Source organism: Vollenhovia emeryi, unplaced genomic scaffold (assembly GCF_000949405.1).
Source record: "Vollenhovia emeryi isolate VEMERY1.0 unplaced genomic scaffold, V.emery_V1.0 DF939140.1, whole genome shotgun sequence".
Lineage (NCBI taxonomy): Eukaryota > Metazoa > Arthropoda > Insecta > Hymenoptera > Formicidae > Vollenhovia > Vollenhovia emeryi.
Genome location: NW_011967226.1, coordinates 517,992 through 540,320, shown reverse-complemented (window position 1 = coordinate 540,320; position 22,329 = coordinate 517,992). Strand labels below are relative to the sequence as shown.

At 44.1% G+C, this 22,329-nt stretch overlaps 1 protein-coding gene across 4 annotated transcripts in view; it reads right to left on the bottom strand.

Annotated features, from left to right (window-relative positions):
- The window catches only part of LOC105567109, a 46,291-nt gene that overhangs the window by 11,704 nt on the left and 12,258 nt on the right, over positions 1-22,329 (bottom strand). Inside the window, exons 1-3 of one of the 4 annotated variants that reach the window (XM_012021680.1) lie at positions 15,776-17,994; positions 14,513-14,802; positions 6,343-6,480 (exon numbers count right to left, since the gene is read on the bottom strand). In XM_012021680.1, coding sequence (XP_011877070.1) covers positions 6,343-6,480; positions 14,513-14,802; positions 15,776-15,857 — 510 coding nt within the window. In that variant the 5' untranslated portion in view covers positions 15,858-17,994. Of the gene's footprint in view, positions 1-4,119; positions 4,491-6,342; positions 6,481-14,512; positions 14,803-15,775; positions 17,995-22,329 lie in introns of those variants that run through there. The other 3 variants (XM_012021678.1, XM_012021679.1, XM_012021681.1) reach the window with 3 other exon arrangements.

The window sequence follows — 22,329 nt, the reverse complement described above, 5'->3', positions numbered from 1 at the left end:
GCAAACGAGTAATGTTTCGGTAAACCGCGCGCTCTTGTAGCGAACGAAACACTCGGATGGAAGTTTTATAAAGATACCGTCGGCGAAAACAAATTAAAGAAGGAAAAACGCAGAATAAACGCAAAGAATTATTAATGTTTCTGCACAATAGAATTTTCTATAGCATTTCGCGAGAGACTAAAAACAATCGTTTGAAGACGAATAACTCTAATATTTTGTTAGTAATTAAAAATAAAGATGACAAAAACGTTCAGCTGCAGTATTTTAATTTATCAAAAGAACAGTAAAAAAAATAAATATATATTAAGTTTTCTGAAGCGTAGAGGAAAGTCATCTATTACGAGATAGATTTCTAATACGAGACAGCAGGTTTCGAGCGCCCAAATTCAATCAGAAATCTTTTCTCGCAACGATTGCACGATCTAACAATAAATTCTCCACTAAACAGATTTCGCTCCAAGAGCAATAAATTCATGGTGGAATCAACAAACGATATGCCTATTAATTTAACAGGAGGAATCTATCTCATAATAGGGGACTTTCCTCTACTGTATATGACATTAATTATATGTAGGATCGGGAAGATTTATATTTAGGTATGCGCGTAGCCAAGAAATCAACGATCTTAATTACTCAGCGTTACCCACTGTACACTATAAACTTTCTACCGTGTCGAGGCCCTCTGTCTCTACAAAGCAGCGTCGTTAAATTAATACGGTAAACTCCTCGTGTCGCAAGACACAAGATTATGAATACGACGACGCCTCGAGCAACGTGAGATATGATTCGACTCGATTGTATAACGATGGCGGTGATCGTGAAATAAAGTAATGTGCTATCGACCTTCCCCCCCGAGGAACGAATACGATTCCCTTCGAAGGAGGACATCGGTTAACGGCCGCGGTGGCCGTCGTGCGTTGCCTCGACCGCACGGGGAATTTCAAAGTTAACGCACTGAATCCTACGGTTCCCGGGAAGAGAGATGCGCCTGGAATAACAACGGCCGCGTAGGGCCCCGCGGACACGCATCGCGCATACGGAAAAGGCTCGCTGACTTATGGCCACGCTGATACCGTGCCGGGATTATAGCCGTGCGGGAGATAAAAGCCGAGTTTTTCGTACACGGCGCGAAAGCTACGCTTCGAAAACTCACGACTCCCCGATGACGCGTTTGAATGTCTTTTATGTGAGAGAAGGCTCCTCGTTCGAGCTGAGCGAAAGGGAGACAAACGATCGAAATCTAACGACGAGTAGTCCCGCGAATTATATAAAAAACGATAACGCCTGACGTTAAAATCCTAGCGGAAAAAATTTCTATAAAGAACCACGAAAATTGACGTGAAAGAGAAATTTGTAGAAATTTTTATATCTTCGTTGAAACATTAATTTCTTTGTGACAATATCTACGAAATAGTACCACAAATTACAATGTTCTCAAATCAAGAAATTATTGCAAGTGGTATTTCATGAAAATGTACAATTTTGTAAAGATTTGAGAAACAACAAAATCTTAAAGAATTAAAACACCTGCTTACTTGTAGAATATTACAAAAATTCACAAAAGTGTTCCAACTCTAGCATTTTCATGTTGACTTTCATAACACTTTGTAAATTTACGTAAAATTTCTTAGATTCTGGCAGTTATATTTTATAATTTTTGTAGTATGTTTTATTTTTTGTAGAATTTTGTAGAATTATTTCCGGCAGGGAACTGAGAGAAATCTGTTCACTTGAACGTTTTCTGCGACTAAAATAAGGGACAATATTGCAAATAAAAATCATACTGCTAAATTAGTATAATGGGACATTGCAATACCGACAGACGTTCGCACCACGTCATTTTTATATATTAGACTTAGACATTTTAATTGCCTTTTCCACATCTGTAGACAACCCTTCGATACCCAACTATCAGACTGTCGAGATGCTTTGCTGCGAAATCACGATGGATTACGCTTACATAAGTTTTCAGCTCTTCTTTCTATTACTCCTAATCTGCGTATATCTTTTAATTGACGTTCTATGATTTTTATATACTTTAATTCCAATTAACGTCATTTGTAACGACTCATCACCGTTCAAATAATGACTTAGCGTTTTTTAACCAGATTGTTACTGAAGAGGGTTGCGTAACCGAAACGTTTGCTTTTTTTGTATACTTGTGACACCACCTTTGTAATATATTTATTATTTATCACCTTCTGTCCAGTTACGGCTCCTACTGCCCCTGGCGTCCTTCTTTTCTATCATTTTAATTATTAATGTCAATATTGAAAATCTAAAACCTTCTCTCCTCACGTTTTTTTTTAGGAAGAAATTATGAACGCAAAGTACAAGTAGTAGATGTGCAGAGGTGCAACGTCTTTAAGAAAATAGAAGAAGCGAGAAGGGAAAATAATGTTGCATTCTGCATCTTTTGCGTTCTTTTTCGGTCGAACTTTTCAATCCATTTCCGCGCCGAAGGAGGAACTTTCGCGGCGAAACTGCAAAGCAGAGACGGCGGTACGTGACGCTAAAAAGAGAAAACAAGGCTGAAAGGTACAGCACGTGGCTTCCACAAAAGTAGAGAAAAATTTACTTATGCGGAATCCTCCAAGTTAGCAATACTCGGGGCTTCTGAGAGCGCTGGAAATAGGTTTACGAGCTGTGTGGGTCCACCGGCGTGCCCCGACCGCCCGGCACGGCGTCGCGAACACGTACGGCGTTGATTAAGTGTCGTACCGCACGATGATGTGTATTATGTAAAGTAGGTTTAAATAATTCGAAAGGCAACGAAAGTTGGCCATTCTGCACGCCGGAGCGTATCGAGCCTGCTCGCCGGCTGCGTGCGAAATCGCGGAAAGGCGATCCCTTCGGTGCGCGCTCGCGTGATAATCGTTATCGTAATCTAAACTACGAGTCGAATGCCCCTTTCTCGCCTTCGTTAAACTCAACCGCGGCAATTCTCCGTGACGATATTTTAAGAATGAAAAAAGGAACGGCTCAACGAGGAGATTTCCAATGGCCGTTTCCTGTTAAGGCCTGCGTACACGATGCTAGAACGTGGTCCAAGTTCTAGTTCGAGAAATGTGTATCCCAGTGGCACAGTGAGCTAAACATTGACTAAACATTGGCCCAATGTCGGTTATATTAGAAATGCATTGGTATTGTCCAATGTAAAACCAATATTGGCCATGGAATCAATGTAAATATTGCATAATAATAATTATATCAATACAGTGGCGAGTGTGGCGCGGAGAAATGTGCGCTGCTTAGTAAATAAATGAACGAAAAGATCAGAGTGCAAATCCACGGACGCCGCTGGTTCTTTTCGGAGTCTCGCAAAAGGAAATGGCAACCACAAAGAGAATCTTGCCACATACCGCTTTAAGGGTATAGCCTTCCAGATGGGAGGTTTTCTTCGGCAAGGTTAGCAGCCTAACGAAGATGAAGTAAAACCAAATGCTCAAAGTACCAGAATTCGAACTGGATAAAACAGGCTTTAAGCCTAATACACGAGGAAGAGGCAGAAGAAGAATTATATAATATTAGATTTATATTGGAAGTGCACATTGGCCAATGTTTAACAACGTAATAAGAATATTGGTCTAAGATTGTTACAAATATTGCTGACTAGACATATTGGTTAAATAAGAAAAGGCGTCCATTTTACAATATTGGACCAATATTGGCAATACTAGATTTGCATTATTTCCCAATATTGTGCTACTAGGGTAGCCAATCAACTTGCAGCTAATCCATAGAAGCTGCAAGTTGATTGGTTGCACGTTTCTCGGAACTAGAACTTGGACCAAGTGGACACAGGCCTTAAGAGATGTCGTAAGAAAATGTGCCGTGAGAATTTTTGGAAAATTCTCGAATTCTCGGCGAAACTTTTATCAAAACTTGGCGCGGAATCGGGCTGGTTAAGCGACGAAGTCGACCAGTTCACAAAATGGGCGCAATATCCGGGGAGAGTATCTGTTATATTTATTGCGCCGTTGGCACACGCAGTGTACGCGAGCTGCACAATCACTGCTTCAGAACAGACCGCCCGAAGCATCCCATAAACGAGCACCATCCTAGGATCAATGGGTACCGGCCAACGACTATCCGCGGACCGATAACTGCACAGTTTACCTGGCGCGCAATCTCGTAAACAGAAGAGACCGATTCGCGGCGTGCTTACAGTGTATTATGGACGTAACTGTTAAGGCCGTCTTGTTTTTGTACGCGGGAATGTCATATTATCCGGCGCCGCGGCGGTGCGGTCTCATGGTACGTCGTTAACGCAAATCTCACCCGGTGCTGATCCATGCAGGATGTAATTTACTCCGGCAGTATACGATCACGAAGACGCGTCGTTCTTAATTAGTGACGAATCCAAACTTGGGGGGGGTGTAAGACAGAAAAAAATACGACTTTCGAGTTAATTAAACCAATTAATTTGCCGTCACGTCACGTACGTTACATTGGCATCAATAGAAAAATGTAATTAGCCGTGAAAATGAAAGACGCGTTTCGGAAAATGTAATTCTTTTTTCCGTCAACAAATACGACGCAGTGAATCTAAAAAAAAGTACGAGATATCAAAGCATTAATAAAATTAAGATACGAAAAAGGAGTACGAAAATTAATGAAATATGTTACACTGATATTAATAGAAAAGTGTGACGTGTGAGACACTGAAAGGTACGTTTCGAGAATGATAAATTCTCGCGGAACTTTCCTCGGCGGATGTGACGTAATAAAAGGTATAAATGTATGAGGTATCAACGCGCAAAAAAAAATGGAAGGTGAGTTAGGAAATAAACGGAATAATACATAATTAAATAGGGGACTTGTTGTTACCAATCTTATAATATATTATATACTAGAACTTATTTAGATAATTTATCACCCTCGTTTAGGCCCACATTGCCCTTACTGAACTTTTACTATTATAACTGTTAATATCAAATTATAATTTTAATATTGTTAAATAGGGAAGTGCGAAATTAAGTAGAATAATTCGTAATGTCGGGCGAGGCGACGAAATCGGACAACTGTATCGATACAGGTAATTCATAAAAAATGCACCGAAACCTACATCCGTCATCTTTCGATACAGCTTCTAACGCCCGTCCCTTAAGTTATCAATGTAGCATAACCGGGAGAAAAAAGAACGCCTGACACGCGTGTTTCTGACGCCCACGGACGGCCGCGTAGGTGGCACGTGTACGTAACGTTACAGACACGTGACGCTCGATTAATCGTGGGATTTCGTAATGACCGTCAGACAATAGAGCCGTCCTCTCAAAGTGGGACGAAAACTTCGTCACTCCAGCTACCCTCAGAAGTTTGTCGACTTCGACGAACCTGACAATCCGTTACATTATTGAACTGACACTTACCGTCGAGGAGCGTACGTTTGTACTTTAAGTGATAAGGGAGCGCAGATAGCGGGGCGAGAAGAGAACTGCAGTGACAGTAGCGTAAGGTGACCAAATTCGGATCAGGATCTAATATGAAAAGGTTCGGGATGGATTCCGAGTGGAATTCTTCAACTATTTCGTAGATTTCTCTTGGGTTTTCTAAAGGAAACGGCGATAATTCCGATCGGAATCCATTCCAAACATTTCCATGACAGAAACCCAGATACCAATTGCGGATTAATTGACAATTTGACGTGTCGCTGATAAGCGACATAAAATCACTTCGATGTCTTTTATGATGTCGACAATATAGCGTAAAGTTGTAAATATTTAAAAGAGCAAGATTTAAGTGAATTTAAAATGTCGTTTATTAGCGACTCATCAAATTTTTTATCCTCATAGTATCTGCATTTGGTCACTTTACACGGAGAGAAATTTCTCTTAAAATTTACCCTGTAAACCGTGTCGGACAGCGCTTCGAAGAATTTTATGAGACAAAATTGAGTGAAGCTTATTGTCGCCAGTGGTAATTAAACACAGGAGAAATTTTTTTAAAAGTCGACCAGACTGGCAAACGTGATCTTTAAGTCGTGAATTAAATAAAGATGACTCTTTTGCCAGACTAGTCGACTTTAAAAAAATTTGCCCCAAATTTTATGAGAGATTTTCAAATTTTACCATACATTCTACTAGAAATTATACTTAGTATACATTTAACTCTAATAGAATGTAAAAATTCTTCGGAAAAAACTCTCATACAGTTCTTTAAAATACCATATTGTTCCACGATTACATGATTTTCAGGGTAAATTTTCCGAGAAAATTCTCTCCGTGTAAATGACCCCGAGCATCTCGTTACGCTAACCGCTGTTATCCGGAAGGAAAGACCCGAAGGAAATCAGCGGGGCTTTATTCGCCGTGTGAGTTATCGAGGAAGAATCGGACTCACCTCCTGAACCCAGGCCTGTTGCTTGATCGGCGCATCCGGCGCGATGGCGACTCTTCCGGCGGTCCTCTGTTTGTATTCGTGAAGAATGGGGATCTTGGAATTCTTGTCTCCCGACGACAGGATCAGCTCGCGTTCTATCTGCAATCGGAGGAATTGTCGTTTATCTAAACCAGTCCTGTCTCTCGGCAAATGGTATTATTCGGGGAAACGTTCGTCCGATCCAGCGAATATTCCATTATGAATAGGCTGCTTATTCATTCAGCGATGATCGCCGAACAGCTAATTAATGACAGATGAATTAATTGGCAGCGTCGAAAGATTTAGCATAAATTATTGCGATTCAGTTGCGTAACGGAATACCGTTAATACCGATCGCTTTTTATCGCGTAACCCCTGCTCGCTTTTAGTTTCACGAGCCCTCAACGCTACAATTCTCGCGTGCGATTTCTTTACAAGATTGTCTTCAATTAAAAATAAACGTATTAAAGCAAATTATCAGATCGTTATTAATTACATTTTCCCGGCGCGTGCACAAGTGAAACTATGCTCTGTTTCCCCCCGAGCATTTCGTATATTTTTAACGTTTACATCCCAATTTCCAATTTCGCGCGATTTCTTCGAATCGCTTTTGCGGCGATAATTGACGCGTTAAAGCAAATTAATCCGCCGGTAGGCTTCTTTTCTTAGCACCGCGCGCGCAGCCGAGCGCGCGCTGAGAGGCGCACTGTAAGCTGCGCCTAGGTAAACAGAGCAAAAACAAACGGACGATATAGTAGCCCGGCGGACGGATTTTCCGTGCCGCGTCCACGCCAGGCGGAGCATCCGTGTCGTAGCACGGGGTTCGCACGCACGGCGCGCACGATACGCAAAGTGCGAGAGCGGCGGAGAGCGCGCGCGACGTGTGCGTCCGTTGCGTGCGCGTAATAACGCGCTGCGGAGTAGGTGTCACTGAACTAAACTGGCTGCAACGTCGTCCACGGCATCGGCCGCGGCAGCGACGGGCGTCGCGCTCGGAAGAAAGCAAGCGTGATGAAACGAGCTACCGCCGCGGAAAATAAATGCACGCGGATAGGTGCATAATCACGCTTGCGGATACATACATAACTACGCTCGCGCGTACACGTACGGAGAGTTGGTGTGCGCGCGCGCGCGCGGTCTCGCACGAGGATCACTTCCTCGAGGCTCTCGACCTCCCGGTCCGTTGATCGCGTCGGGACACCATTTGCAAGTCCTTTCGCAAACGATCAGCGAGCCCGTCGTCTGGAAGACGAGAGCGCGGCATTAGACTGCTAATCGTTCGCGCGTCGTCCAGGGCCCCCCGATCCTGCGACGCTTCGCGCGCGAATTTTCGTGAGAAACCGGAAAGAGAGAGACAGAGAGAGAGGAGGCAATTCCAGCTCCGAGCTCCGAATGTTAATGCATTCATTTGCCTCGAACATCGCATCGGTATCTATAAATATGCGATTCTCTGACGGCGATGTATGTACGAGTGTATTTTTATCGTGTACGAATGTATAATAGAGCGAGTAAACGCGATGTATGACCATCGCGCGCCTTTGTACAGTCTTATTCATTAATGCCTCGACCCCGGTCTCACTAGGATTCACATTTTCATATTTATTCGCATTTATATACATCGATGAGTCTCAGGCACAGACTTCTATATACTACTGGACTGCTACCTTCCAACTGAAAAGTTTGGCAACAGTTCCGCCATGTCTTGTTAGGTAAATAAAGTAGTGTGCACCGATACACACATACTACTTTATTTGCCTAGCAAAACATGGCGGAACTCTTGCCTCGCTGTTCAGCTCGAAGCTAGCGGTCTAGTAGTAAATAAAAGTCTATGGTTTCAGGCTGTAGTTCACGCAGCTTCTATAAAAGTCTGTGGCGGTACGTCACAGATTTCTACAATTTCTATAATTCTATCTGAAAAGTTTCGCAGGAGTTCTTGTTAGATAAATAAAGTAGTACGTGTGCATCGGTGCATACTACTTTTATTTACCCAGCCAGACATGGCGAAAATCTCGCCTCACTGTTCAGCTCGAAGCTAGCGGTCTAGTAGTAAATAAAAGTCTATGGTTTCAGGCTGTAATTCACGCAGCTTCTATAAAAGTCTGTGGCGGTACGTCACAGATTTCTACAATTTCTATAATTCTATCTGAAAAGTTTCGCAAGAGTTCTTGTTAGGTAAATAAAGTAGTACGTGTGTGCATCGGTGCATACTACTTTTATTTACCTAGCCAGACATGGCGAAAATCTCACCTCACTGTTCAGCTCGAAGCTAGTAGTCTAGTAGTAAATAAAAGTCTATGGTTTCAGGCTGTAGTTCACGCAGCTTCTATAGAAGTCTGTGGCGGTACGTCACAGATTTCTACAATTTCTATAATTCTATCTGAAAAGTTTCGCAAGAGTTCTTGTTAGGTAAATAAAGTAGTACGTGTGTGTGCATCGGTGCATACTACTTTTATTTACCTAGCCAGACATGGCGGAACTCTTGCCTCACTGTTCAGCTCGAAGGTAGCGGTCTAGTAGTCTGTGGTTTCAGGCTGTAGTTCACACAGCTTCTATAGAAGTCTGTGGCGGTACATCACAGATTTCTGTATGTATACTACTGGGCTGCTACCTTCGAGGTGAAAAGTGAGGCAAGTGTTCCGCCATGTCTTGCTAGGTAAATAAAAGTAGCGTGCACACATACTACTTTATTTGCCTAACAAGACACGGCGGAACTTTTGCCGTACTTTTCAGCTCGAAGGTCCAATAGTATCCCAGTGAGAAATGATTCGTCGATCGACAAGTCATTTCTCGGTGGGATATAAAAGTCTGTAATACATACAAGTCTGAAACTCAGTGATTTGTACAGATGGGAAAATGATGGTAGAAATGCAGGTCCAGGGATTAATGAATAAGACTGTACACGAGCACTACACTTTTGATTAAGAAAAAACTCTCTCGTGAATCACCTATAGTTATTGCCTGCGAGATAAGATAACAATTCACCGTGATTAATGTCTCGGCGGAGATTAAGTTATTCAGTTATTCGGCGAATAATTTATAAATGGATTTGCCTTTTTTAAATATATACGATTCGTCGCATTCGCTCGTGAAAGGAACTGGGACAGTTGGCGCACAAGAGCTTTATTTTTGAATGGATATAACCGAAGATATTTTTCCAATTGTTATAGCAACGCAAATAACAATTAAATAAAAGCGCGTGTTTGTTACGGGCTCGTAATTTCCGCGTATTTAACGGCAAATAACGATTCTGGGCCGTTTGCAGAAAACACAATGGGAATAACACGACGATGTTTGATCTAAAGCGGAAGTACCGAACCGGGGAGATTTATCGGGAAACTTGCGAAATGTGCGCCGCGTAATTTTTCTCCGTGTATGACAATTTTTTCCCACCGCGTTGCTACACTCCTCGCTCGCTCCTCCTTTTGGAAGTGATCCAAATGGCTGCGTATTTTTCGAAAAAGACCTGGCACGTTACATCTTCCGTAGGGCGGTCGACGGAACGTGACGTCACACACGCACACACACACACACACACACACTGACGCGCTCGTACGCGCGCGCGTGCACACGTGTACGCACACACGCGTACGCGCGGCGGTGTGTTGCGTCATAAAGCTGGATTATAAAAAAAGCTCGAGGCACACAACGGAGTGGCGATGTTTTGCGGAAGAAATAAAGCGTGCTAATAGAGGAACGGCGTCACGAGAAGGCGCGTAACGCGGTGCGTCGGGGCGTGAGCTCGCGAATAAAAATACCGATCGATTCGCGCCTTCCGGGGATGATAATAGGACGCGATAGAAACCCCGAACGACTGGCACCTGCATCACTGATATTGGATTGCCTTCCTAACTACGGCCCTTGTGCCCGGCACTTAGGAGACATTGAATCCTTGATGGAGGACGGGATCTTTTACGGGCGGTCCCTTTACTGGCAATAATCTCAAACGCGACCACTATTGTTGTTCGCACGTGGACGTGGGCATTCCAGAGAACCCTCAATCTTACACCCTCGGGGCGCAATCAGATATCTACGTTTTTTGCGCTCGAGACATTCCCTGCAGTTAGTTTCCAGATAAATTACATTAATGCACCTTAGATTACAATTGAAGCTTAAAGTCAAAGCTAATTTCTTTATTAGCTTCACTTAAAGCAGCGCTTTACTTCCTCCTGGAACTTTAATCTAACTCTCGATCACCGAGCTATTCGATACGGAAGCTCAATAAATAACAAGCTGTTATATATAAACGTTTTATCGATCTTGCAAAGATTCGTCTTGTCGGGCGCAGAAGCTTGCCATAATTATTTCAGTCTAGTTCAATTCATCAAGTAGAATTTGCCGCATTTTAATAGAATTTTCGCTGCAAAGCAACGATCCAAGCGCGAGAATACAAACGCTCCTCCTCTGTCAAAGGAGAATTAATTCGCGGAGGGTCCGTAGGCTTTTATGTGCGATAATTGAAACGCTACAATTGATCGCGACGTGACAACGTTTCACGAAAAAAAGGGGGTTAATTAACATTGATCGGGTAGTCTGATATCGCTCTGAGAATTTCTTTTCTTCGATCAGGCGAGCTCGTGTGCGTGCACGCCGCGCGTATGTGCGACGTCACGCGAGACAACGGGCGGCGCGGAGAATTGGGTAATAAAGGCGCCGACTCGAAATGGCAAGGAGCAAAGAGTGAGACGTTGGACCGCCCCGATTTATTCTCACCTGCGGTCGTGCCAATTCTTGCGGAGAAATGCGGCGTGTATCTAAACGGCTATCGCGAGTAAAGCCCCCTTACCCGACTTCCGGCGAACGGTACGCGCGTATGATGCCCCCTTTGTCTCGGTGGAGAACCTCTGAGAACCTTCCCAAGAACAACGTAACTAGCGTACAACGAACTGTTACCGAAGATTTCACCGTGGACCGCGTGCTAATTCCTGACGCCGAACGCGGAAGATCAACCGCGTTCGTGCCGCGTGATTACGCGAGTACTATCGCCGCCGGCTCGGCTAATTAGCTGGAATTGGTTAAGGTCAGGCGACGAGAATCGAAAGATAAGGCTCGATAGACAATGGGGAGAATTTGAAATTAAAAATGAATTACGGGGGGGGGGGGAGATAATAACGCGATGATAATTGATGGCCGAGATAAAGTACGAGATAATGCAGTCGCGCCTGACGAAAGACTCGTCGCGCGAACGCTTTTTTCAATTTATACACGCGGAGAGGATCTTCTCTTGAAATTTCTCCTGAAAATCGTGTGAGCGCGGGGCACTTCGACGAATTTTAAGAGAGTTTCTTTGAAGTTCTACTAGTGATTATACTTAGGGCACATTTTACTAGTGAAATGTATGGCAAAATTTCCGAAAACTCCCATAAAGCTCTTCGAAGTGCCATGTCGTCCCACGGCCGCTTGATTTTACGGGTAAATTTTAAGAGGAAATTCTGCCCGTGTAGACGTAAAAAATGTACGGCTGAATATTCATCCGAGTTAACGTGTAGAAATCTCATCTCGCTACGAGTTTCAGCTGTCTGTTGGTAAAAATTTCGCCTCGGCGGGTTTCTTGCGGGTCCCCCGTAGCGGCATTGTAATCGAGCCCGGTTCGTCATGTCCAAGGAATCTAGTGTAATTCTAGAAAGCCTGACCGTTTATACCGAATAAAGCGTAACATTGTGAATTCCACTCGTTTCTTCTCGTTGCACTTAATTCCGGTCTCCGCAAGAAGACGCATCGAAACGCACTCCTGGAATCTCCTTATTCAGCCAGGCGCGTGCATTCGCGGCGTCTATCAGCGTAGCGGCATGATGATTGCGCGAAATCACCAGCGGGAAATCGCGACACTATGCCCAAGTTTCTACAATTAACCAGCGTCCGTTCGAAAGCGCAAGCGACGGCGGCTACAAATAACGTTCGAGGGAAGAAAAGTTTAACTCGCTATCGCGTGTCCTAGAATCTGCAACTTTCATTTTAATAACCAATTTATTAGTGAATATAAAGCAATTTTCTTCTTAGAGAGCTTTAAGAGGAGCCATTCTCAGGCATATCTTTTATACTTAATATATTCCCATTCCTACAATGAATCTTAAATTAAAATCTATTCAAGCAATATATTTAATAGCCCCGGCAAATTCTAATAATTGTATAAAAAATACTGCACAAGTTGTATTTTATTTTTTGATCATTTTCTGAATACTTTCCGTTTTTATCAAAAGAAGTGTGAACTGTTTAATTAAAATGAATGAATAAAACTTTGAAAAATCCTTCCTTTTAACACCTCCTGAATTGCAAACACGCCTTTGATAAGAAAACCGTCTATCAATGTCTCTGGTCAATTTTCATCAACTTCGGTTGCGTTTAAAATTAATGCGCTCGGTGGCTCATTAATTATTTCATTCATAAACATATACAAATTACCGCAATTCAAGCTACCAAAACCCAGCAAACCAAATAATTTAAAGCGTCATCGCAAGAGACACCGCGTATCATTATCATCGATATTGTTACTTTTATGAAAAAAGTCTACACGAATATCACTTCTGTAAATAAATATAATTAAATGAAAAGTTGCGAGAGCACATTAATGAAGTTTTCCCTTTATTTAGATGCGAAGTTTAATTAATCAAAAGCAACATATACGACGTTCTTCCAACGGACGCTTTAATTTTTCAACGCGCGAAACAAGCGAACGCGTGTCAGTCACGACAGGGTATCCGTTTTAATCAAAATTTTAGCAGGCTAAAAGGTATCGTTGAAAGCGAGTATAACGGAAAGGAAAACAGATTATTACGAAACGTAGACACACGACTAGAATGTGAAAAGGTGCATTCAGTAGGAGTTAAAAAAAATAAGACGAGTATTCGCCGTGGGACGGCAAAGATTTAGAACCACCATTGCCTGCATTACGCGCCACGCCGTTGCTCATTCTTTTTCGTCTCATTGTTCCCGGTACATACGGGGCGACATGAAGCAAGCAAGGTGTTGCGCTCGCCCTCGTAGGATAATTAGTGACCTGTTCGTTCAGCGAAGTGCACCGGCCCCGGCTGAGTTCCGGCTCGGAAAGCCAAATAGAGAAGTTTTCTATACACGACAGATATGTCGGCCAGTGTGGTTATCGATAACTTCCGAACGGCAGCCTTTACGCCAATTTATGTGCGCAGCACAAATGAAACTGATTTTTACGGTTATCGTAAAAAATGTTTCGCGCGGCGATATTGAGATACATTGTTCTTGCACGTTTGCAAAATTAAACCGACCAAAAGAATATCACGGCAAAATAATATACCGACAGAATAATATCGATTTTCAATACCATTATTGAGGGTGTTTTATGTCTTAATATCATAATCTTTGTAGCTTATTAATTTCCATATCGCGAAATTATTTTATCGAATGGAAACAAGATAATATATATCTGTCGTAATTTCATCCAGGTTCTGAGTTACAATGTTACACGTTAAAATTAAAAATGCTAATAATTTCAACAAATTGTATTCATCTTTACGCCTGTCTCTATCGGACATTTTATTCGTTTTTAGCGATACCTTATTTATGTTGAAAATGACTATTTTCTTTCATCATTTTCGTACATTCGAGTGTCATGTCTTATAAAATATTGAAATATCGATTTTTAATACCATTATTGAGGGTGTTTTATGTCTCGATATCGTGATCTTTGCAGCTTATTAATTTCCGTATCGCGAAATTATTTTATCGAACGGAAACAAGATAATATATGTCTGTCGTAATTTGATCCAGGTTCTGAGTAATGTTATACATACATTAAAATTAAAAATACTAATAATTTCAACAAATTGTACTCATCTTTATGTCTGTCATATATTTATGTGGAAAATGACCATTTTCTTCCATTATTTTCGTACATTCGAGTGTCATGTCTTCTAAAATATTAAAATGCAATGCAAAATTTATGTACGTAGTAAAAATATGATTTTATAACAGATTGTCGCGTGAATGCATCCTACTCTAATTATTATTAAAAATAGAAAAAAAGAGAAAGGAGGGAGATAAATTATTTAATAAAAAGACTTGACACACTTTGTACTCGCGTAGTTTCCCAAAGAAATCACGGCGGGAATCACGGCGGGGAAGCGTTTGACAAAAATAATGGTCCTATAATTTTATCATTCACGTGCATTATCGCACTTACCGGGAACTTGCTGCTATGAGTTTGCAAACTGGCCGCCTGTTGAGCCTGACCCGAACTCTGCTCCTCCCCGTACAAGGGTGGCATTCTGTATTCCGGTGCGAAGGGCTGCCCGGCTGCGCTACGAACCTGCCCGTCCTCCGCGACGGTCCTTTCCGGACCGGAAGTCGTGCGCAATGACGGACGCTCAGCTACCGGCTGCTCCCGGTGTTCGTTCTGCTGAACGTCCTGAGTCTTCTGATTGTTCGGCACCGGTTTCGGCGGTGGCACTGGCTTGTAAGGCCCCTCTTCATCTGAAGACAAAGACACGCAATCGTTTTTAACATTTCGATGTACGATAACTTACTAATTTAAATGGAGCCGAAGACGCATCGAAAGAAGCGGCTCGGCATAATTATACTTTGCAGGGTTAAAAGTGTTGTCTTTGAAATTTTACTAAAATTCTTTAAACAGGATAATAATCAACGTTACTCTTTAACGCGCACTGATAATTTTCGGGTTTGATGCGAGGTAAACTCGGCAAAGAGAGCGCGTGCGTGTAATATACATACAAGAAATGTGAAATAAATATATTCATCGCCGCGACGCGTCGTAAAGTGTCCTGGCATGAACGTGTTAAGCGACTTATTCAAATGAAAGACGTACCTAGGAAATTGCTGTGTATTTTACATAGATCTACTTGAAATTACGTTAAGAGCATTTTTCACTTGCAGATGAGGATTCGTAAGTGAAAAGAAATCGCAACTCGCGCGTTCGTTTAAAAATGACGAGAATTTCACTCGGTAACATTTACGCAAACCGGTCGTTCGCTCGATGAAATATCGAAGCGAGTAAAATCCGCGAATATGATAATTCGATGACTCGCGATAAGATACTAGCTAAAGCATGATCGCTGCGCGCTCATTTAAGTCTACGCTCGTAAACATATTTCTTCCTCGCTCTCCCAATCTCATTTTCCTCGGCGTTTTACGCACCAAAGTCTCATAATATTTTCAATGCAATTACAGCAGAACGATCGTTGCACCGCACACGTGCATGCGCCTCGTTATTAACGTCATATTATATTTCCGCTACGTCCTAACTACTCCGCGTTAATTCCGAAGGAGGTGCAATATACGCGTTTCACGCTGTAACTAGATCACGATTAAAGTCCCCTCGGAGATAAGGACGCGCAAGTTACATTATGAATCTACGTTCTTGATGTACGTGAGTTGTTTGTTAGCGAGAAAACCAACGCGCGCGGAAAACCAACGTGCTTGCGCGTACCTTGGCTCTGATTCTGCCGCCTGAGACGATTCTCCTGCTTAACTTTGCGGACGGTGGTGGCCATCGCGTGTTGGCTGACCATCTCTGACGGATACTTTCACAAATGCGCTTCGAGTCTCCCGTTTTCACCCCCGACGGTCACCCCGCCGAGCGAATTACCGTCAATGACAAGCCCCGCGTCTGTTCGACCCGACGCGCGTGTCGTTTCGGATGATGGGCGTCCTTAGATGAAATCCTCTCGCCCGTGGTCGCGGCCGATTATTATAATCATCAGTCAACGTTTTAACGTTATACCCAGACTGGCCCGCAAATCGTAAAAAAGTGTAACGTGCTGATCGCGCGGAGAGAAATAAGACGACTGGGGCACAAGGGCCACCCAAGACGCGGCTTCTTGTACAAATTGAAAGTCTTTTCGCCGCGCGTCAGCAAATTCTTTGTTTTACCCGGGAAGGTGTCCCGACGATGACAGACTGCCAGCTGCCGCGTCGGACACGCCGAGCACTTTATAAGATTACAAAGTTCATTAGTTCTCCTTCATTAAGACGCGGCAGTTTATCTCAAATTAGTTTCGCTAATTTCCTCGCACGGGGCACCGCTGCGCTCTCGTTGGGACACGCTAATTTATATTCTTACGGCGCCGTACGCGGTATTTTTGTAATTGACGCGCGAGGACAGTGATTTCGTTTTAATTAAGGAAACGTCGGGGAGGGGCGGGCGATAACACAACGAGCTGAAACGTGTGCCGGTTCGTTAACGCAACTTCGGCAGGAATTGGGTTAATTAGTATTCTTTCTCGCGACGGACTTCCGTTTCACAGACCACCTTTTGTCCCACCCGCGAAAATCACATGGGTCTTTTTTTCCTTTTTCTCAAAGGCCGTCATCATCTTGTCACTTTCACGCGAAAATGCTTATTGTTCGGCGCAGCGAAAACTCCCCTATTTTTCATGCCGGTTGCGCGCGAAGAGAGAACGCATTTCAAGCCAGACCACGGAATAACTTTCCTCGTTCAGCGGGCTTTATGCATTCCGCGCGCTGACGAACCGAAACGTTCGGCGTCCCGGGAAGGAAAAAAATTGCCGAACGGCGAGGGATGGTTTTTCCCCCTCCCGATTTTCCTGACGAAACTCCTGATAATTTCGACGCTCTCAAATTTGCGCGCGATGGAAGTTAACGCGCGATGTCTCTCGCGAGATTTAACGGCCCTTCTCTTTTCCGCGGGGGAGGGGAGGGGGAGAAAGCCCTTTTTCTTTGCCGCAGCTTAATGGCGACTTTCCTTGCGCGTCCTTTTTCTACCTTCCTTCCTCTCCCGCTTCTCCCCTCTCTCGACCGTTCTTGTAATATCCCCGATCCAATTTATTCAACCGCTGCCTTGATTACTCGACGATGCTATTTGCTGCTCCCCGAGACTTCCGGCGCTTCACAATAAAATGCACTTTGTTTGCCACGATAATGCAACTTCAAATAGATGTTTCTCCTAGATCTCCTCAGTCTTCATTAATTCCGTTTTGCAAATTTTCCTTCTGATTGAACGATCTGTCATCCACCTTCTTGAATTTGCCCATCGCACGATCGGAACTTCCTCGGTCGGAATGCGAGATTACGTTCAACCCAGCCATTCGCTTATTCCTCCGAATATCAGATCCGCGGACGTCCAATCTTTTATTCCCGTTCGCCGATCTCAAGGAAATTCCGTCGGCCAACACGGCGCACCAAAGCCGACGTTCATCTACTTGCGACTCAGTCAGTTCACATTATTGCTTCCGGGTCCTCGGATTACTTTTTCACCGGGTCCTTTGTTCTCCCCTCGATCTACCTGCCGCGCCGGATGCCGAATCGAATATTAACATCCCGAAATCCCAGGAGCTTTCACCACCCGAGTGTCCGCAACTGGCTCGCCTCGTAAACGGCCGGCACCTTCAGCGAGCCCTCCGCGAGGACGGGATATCGACGCGACTTTTCCTCGGGAGCTGCTCGCGCGTGACTCGCGTTCGCGCGAATGCCGAGCGCGCGCCGGTCGAAAGAAGCGGATTTTCCTTCGGCGCGCACGAGAGAGCGAGCGTGTACGACAAGCCACCTTGGAGAAGGCCCGCGCCGGCGGAGCTCAAACTTTCCATTGAGTGAACGTCGTGGTTCCGCCGTCCTGGCTTCACTTCCGGTATCGTCCCACCACGAGGAGTCATTATAGACACACTTCGGCGGCGGGAGTGAGCGAGACGGGGAGAGAGAGGGAGAGATGAACGAACGGCAACCGGGGAGCGATTGCCAGGGTAGGCGGAATGAGAGACGGTCGGGGAGAGAAGGAGAGAGAGAGGGAGAGGGAACGCGACGTGCGGTGAAAAGGGAGAGAGGCGAGGAGAGAGAGAGAGATCGCAGGGGGGGATCAGACCGACGCACCGGGATAATTTATTCCGCGCTCATACGCGGCCGGGCTCCGCGACGCGCATCCGACGAATATCAAGCTGCCTCGCCTCCGCTACCGCGGGCTCCCTCGATCGCCGATCGTTAGATTCACTGCCCGAAGGAACGCGCGAACTCTCTCCACGACGAATTTACGCTCTCCTCGTGTGTCCTGCGGCTCGCTCGGGCCCTCGCGCCGCGGACGATCGTGTTCGTCGAGTGAACCAATCATCCCTTTCTGTTTTATGTGAATGTATTAAAAAGAGAGAGAGAGAGAGAGAAATAGTTTATACTTCGCAGGAGGTCGACACAATTGCGACGGCTTGGTGATGAAATCGGAGTGCACGTGTGGTTTTAAAGAGACGCCATTTTCCATACAGTTCTTTGTATTAAATCGAGGTGGGACCGAAAGTTTCTTGGCCGGATGCTTCACGATGGTTTAGGGATTAATGGGAGTTTGTGAGAAATTCTCTTATAATTCCTTTCGCGAGCTTTAATAAGTTAACGAAGCTGCGGAGCATAACGCAAAAAGTTGAACCAAGTTTAATCGCTCCCAAACGTGCTTAATTCAATGACGACTCGCTCGAGTTTCGAGTGAAAGCTGTTGGCTCCTCTCTTGATAGACCTTAATCGGTCAATTTGTCTATTATGCAATTCGCTATTTTCATTGAGTTCACGAAACGGCCACGAAGGAATACGCACGCTCACGAGCTCGCCTGCGAGCACGTGCAAATCCGCGATATTATTCGCTTCGTGAAAATATCGCAGTTTTTATTCTTGCAATTCATTCGGCGCGTTTCAGTATACAGCGGTATGTAAATTATAAAAGCGGAATTGAAAATATATTTCTTGATGGTTTTTGTCAATAAAATCAATTAAGTAAATAAACACGCAGAACATATTTTAATAATAATATTCTTTAGTGTAATCGATTTTACATCTCCGTATTTTTTTTTTAACTAAATATGCGCACGTGATTTCCAATTTCCAATTACAAGCTCGATAAATTCTCAATAATATTTAGAGAAAGAGGGGGGAGAGAGAGAGAGAGAATATTTTTCCTTGCTCGAGATAATTGAAAGAGCTCGCGTTTCAAAATAAAGTTCTCATCCGCTTGACGTATCGCTTCCGCTCCGACGATGTTGCATTAGCGAAACCCGCATCAATTACCAGCGACAATTTGAACGCGGGAACAACTTTGCATTCAAGGCAACAGTGCCGGGCGAATTAAGGCCCGCGATACGCAGGAAGAAAAGAAGGAAAAGTCCGAGCACATCTCGTGCACTTGCTTTATGCGCACGGCGAGAGATTTCCACCGCCGGTAATAACACGCTGCGGTGCACGCTGCGAAGCAGAAAAAAAAACGAGCGCGATCGAAACACAGATTAGTGGTTGCCGATTGCGTGGAATCATTATCGGTATGTGGGGCACGGCGGAGATAAGAGCAAATCGAGCGGCCTTTCGCGGCGATCGGGGAAAGTCGGCTCGGGCGAAGATGAAGAGGCACCAGCTTGATTCCGCTCGTTTAATTTCTATCTCGATCAGGCCCGCGCGACTCAGCATCCAAACACCGCTGATTATCGTCTTTATCGCGCGGAGACGGCTTAACACATCCCTATCGCCCGCTTGATATATTTCTAATCGGAATTAAGCAGATCTCACGCTCGCGAATTAAGCGGACTCCAAGATAACAAATTTTAATTGGCAGCTTCGCGACGCACGTACCGTCCGGCCTCTATCGCTCCTGCAAATGAGCGCTGTCGACAAAAAGTCGCTCGCTCGTTTGCGACCTTGATTTCGGCCTGCACTGAGAGACCCATTTTGTTGACTGAACATGTAGCCTGGTTGTATAAAACGAAAAATATGTTGCTGAAAAGAAGTTAAATGTTACAACGAAATACTTTGTTTCCATGAGTTGTTTAGTTGAACAAAATTTTATGGTTGAGATAACAAATTCATCTCATCACGTCCTAAATAACTGTGTTTGTTGCGTGAACTAAATCGTTTAGTTGAACATTAGATTCTACGCACGTTTACTCAACCAAATTTGTGTCTCGATATAACAAAATTTTCCATTATAGATTTTTTTGTTGTATTAACTGAAAGATTTATTTGCTCATATCCAAACGGGAAATTCAGTTGAGTCAACGAAATTTTGTTTCATTCAACAAAATGGATCTCTCAGTGTGTCCCCGCGATTCGATCATTGTCGCGACGTGTCCGTGGCCGATACACACACAGTGGCCTAGCTCAATTTCCTAACTGAGAGAGATAAAAGTCTCGCCAGCGGTTGAAAAATTTCGCGTACATCCGCCTGCTCGCTCTATCCTATCCGTCCAGGTTTAACCACCGTGATGGATCATCGCCACGACGCGACGACGTGAATTACCATCTTCCTTCTCGATGCTCCCGAGATCAATCAGCGGATAAGGACTCGCGGTTGTTATCGGCAGAACGCGGATTTCAGTTACGCCCACCTGTCAATTCTGCCGCGTCGGTTTAAGGCGCCCTGAAAATCTCCTTTCGCATAAATTTCCTCTCGCGCGCCTCGCTCGATTCGGGATCTACAACGCGGTGCCTACAATGACAATTTCAAGACGTAAGATTTAGGAAATTGATCATTTACAGTCGAGTATCGTTCGTTCGACTATAATTTATCAATTTCTTAAATCTCACGTCTTAGGCCGGTATTCATAGTCCGTTCTTATATTTAAAATTATCTTACGTATACCCTTAATGTGTCTTCAACCAACCACAGAGCCGTTATTAGCGTCTTAAGACAACACTTAAGCCTCGTCTACATAGAAGTCGTGAAGTCGTAGTCGTAAGAATAGTCGACTATGATTGGTCAATTTCGTCAGACACATAAGAATTGACCAATCATAGTCGACTATTCTTACGACTACGACTTTACGACTTCTATGTAGACGAGGCTTTAAGATGATTTTGAAATAAGAATCGACCATGAATACCATTGTATCTTTTGTCTCTTTAGCAGCGCGCGCGCGGATCCGCCGGCGGATCCGCTGACGGTCTCGCCACCTCCGAATACGGTGTTTAGCATAGAGCTGTAAAACCAGGTGACAACGTGCCACTTTGCGGGAAGCGATTTCGCGCGCGACCCGATCGAAAGTCGGAGAGTCGATATCGCGCGTATACGCGCGCTTCGGTCGCTTCCTATTTTTCCCCTCGACTCTTCCTTTTCCTCGGCGAACTCGTTTCTCGACGAGCGACCGATTCAGCGCGGCGAACGCGGCCGGAGCCCGATATCCACCTCGCAGCCGATGCCTGTCGATGCGGGATTTTTAACAAACCGCATATACCTGCCGTGCTTACCCCCTTCGCGGTCGACTTGATGGCCGCTCGCAGCCACTATCGATTTCTGCTATCGAGCCTGATTATGCTCGCGCGCGGAGGCGCGTGAAACGTGCTCCAAGATTGCACGCGCGGGTAAATGATATTCCGAGGGAAAGTTTGAGTAACCCCGCCCGATCGGCGCGGTCGCAAAGTAATATACGTAAATAATGTAACGTAAAGTGTACCGGAGCAGGCCGCGTTCTTTTGTTTTCAATTTTCTTTTCAATAATCGCCGCCACCGATAAGCAATACTCGCGACGGAAATTCGGCGTCGACACGTGTCTTCGACGTTTATTACGTAATACATTTCTTTGAATATAAATTACGGGAATATTGTAACGCACGAGAATGTTCCATTTTCCCGCGATAATAGCACCGCGTTATTATGCAGACCTTATATAACTTTCGTAGTGCTGTTATTTCTTCATTTCGCTCACAAGTTTCGCTGTTTGTGCTTCATCATGGCAGAAGTTATCGCTAATAGTCGCTGTAACGCGTTCGCGTTGTAATCTCCCTCGGAGCGCAAATAGTATCGTTAGATTGTTAATTACAATGCTGTTAATTAGTATGTTAATTAGCATTAAATTTGCCTACTGATTCTTCAAGCAACTTAGAATCTATACTTTTATTAACAAGAATGTCGGGAAATCAACGCCACAAGTCGGAGACAAAGAGGATCTTAAGGAAAATCATGCGACAATACACTTACAGAAAAAATTTCTGAATCCAATCTATTACACTTGAATGTATCATAAATTAGGATCGATGTAGGATCGATATAGCGCCAATCGTATTTAT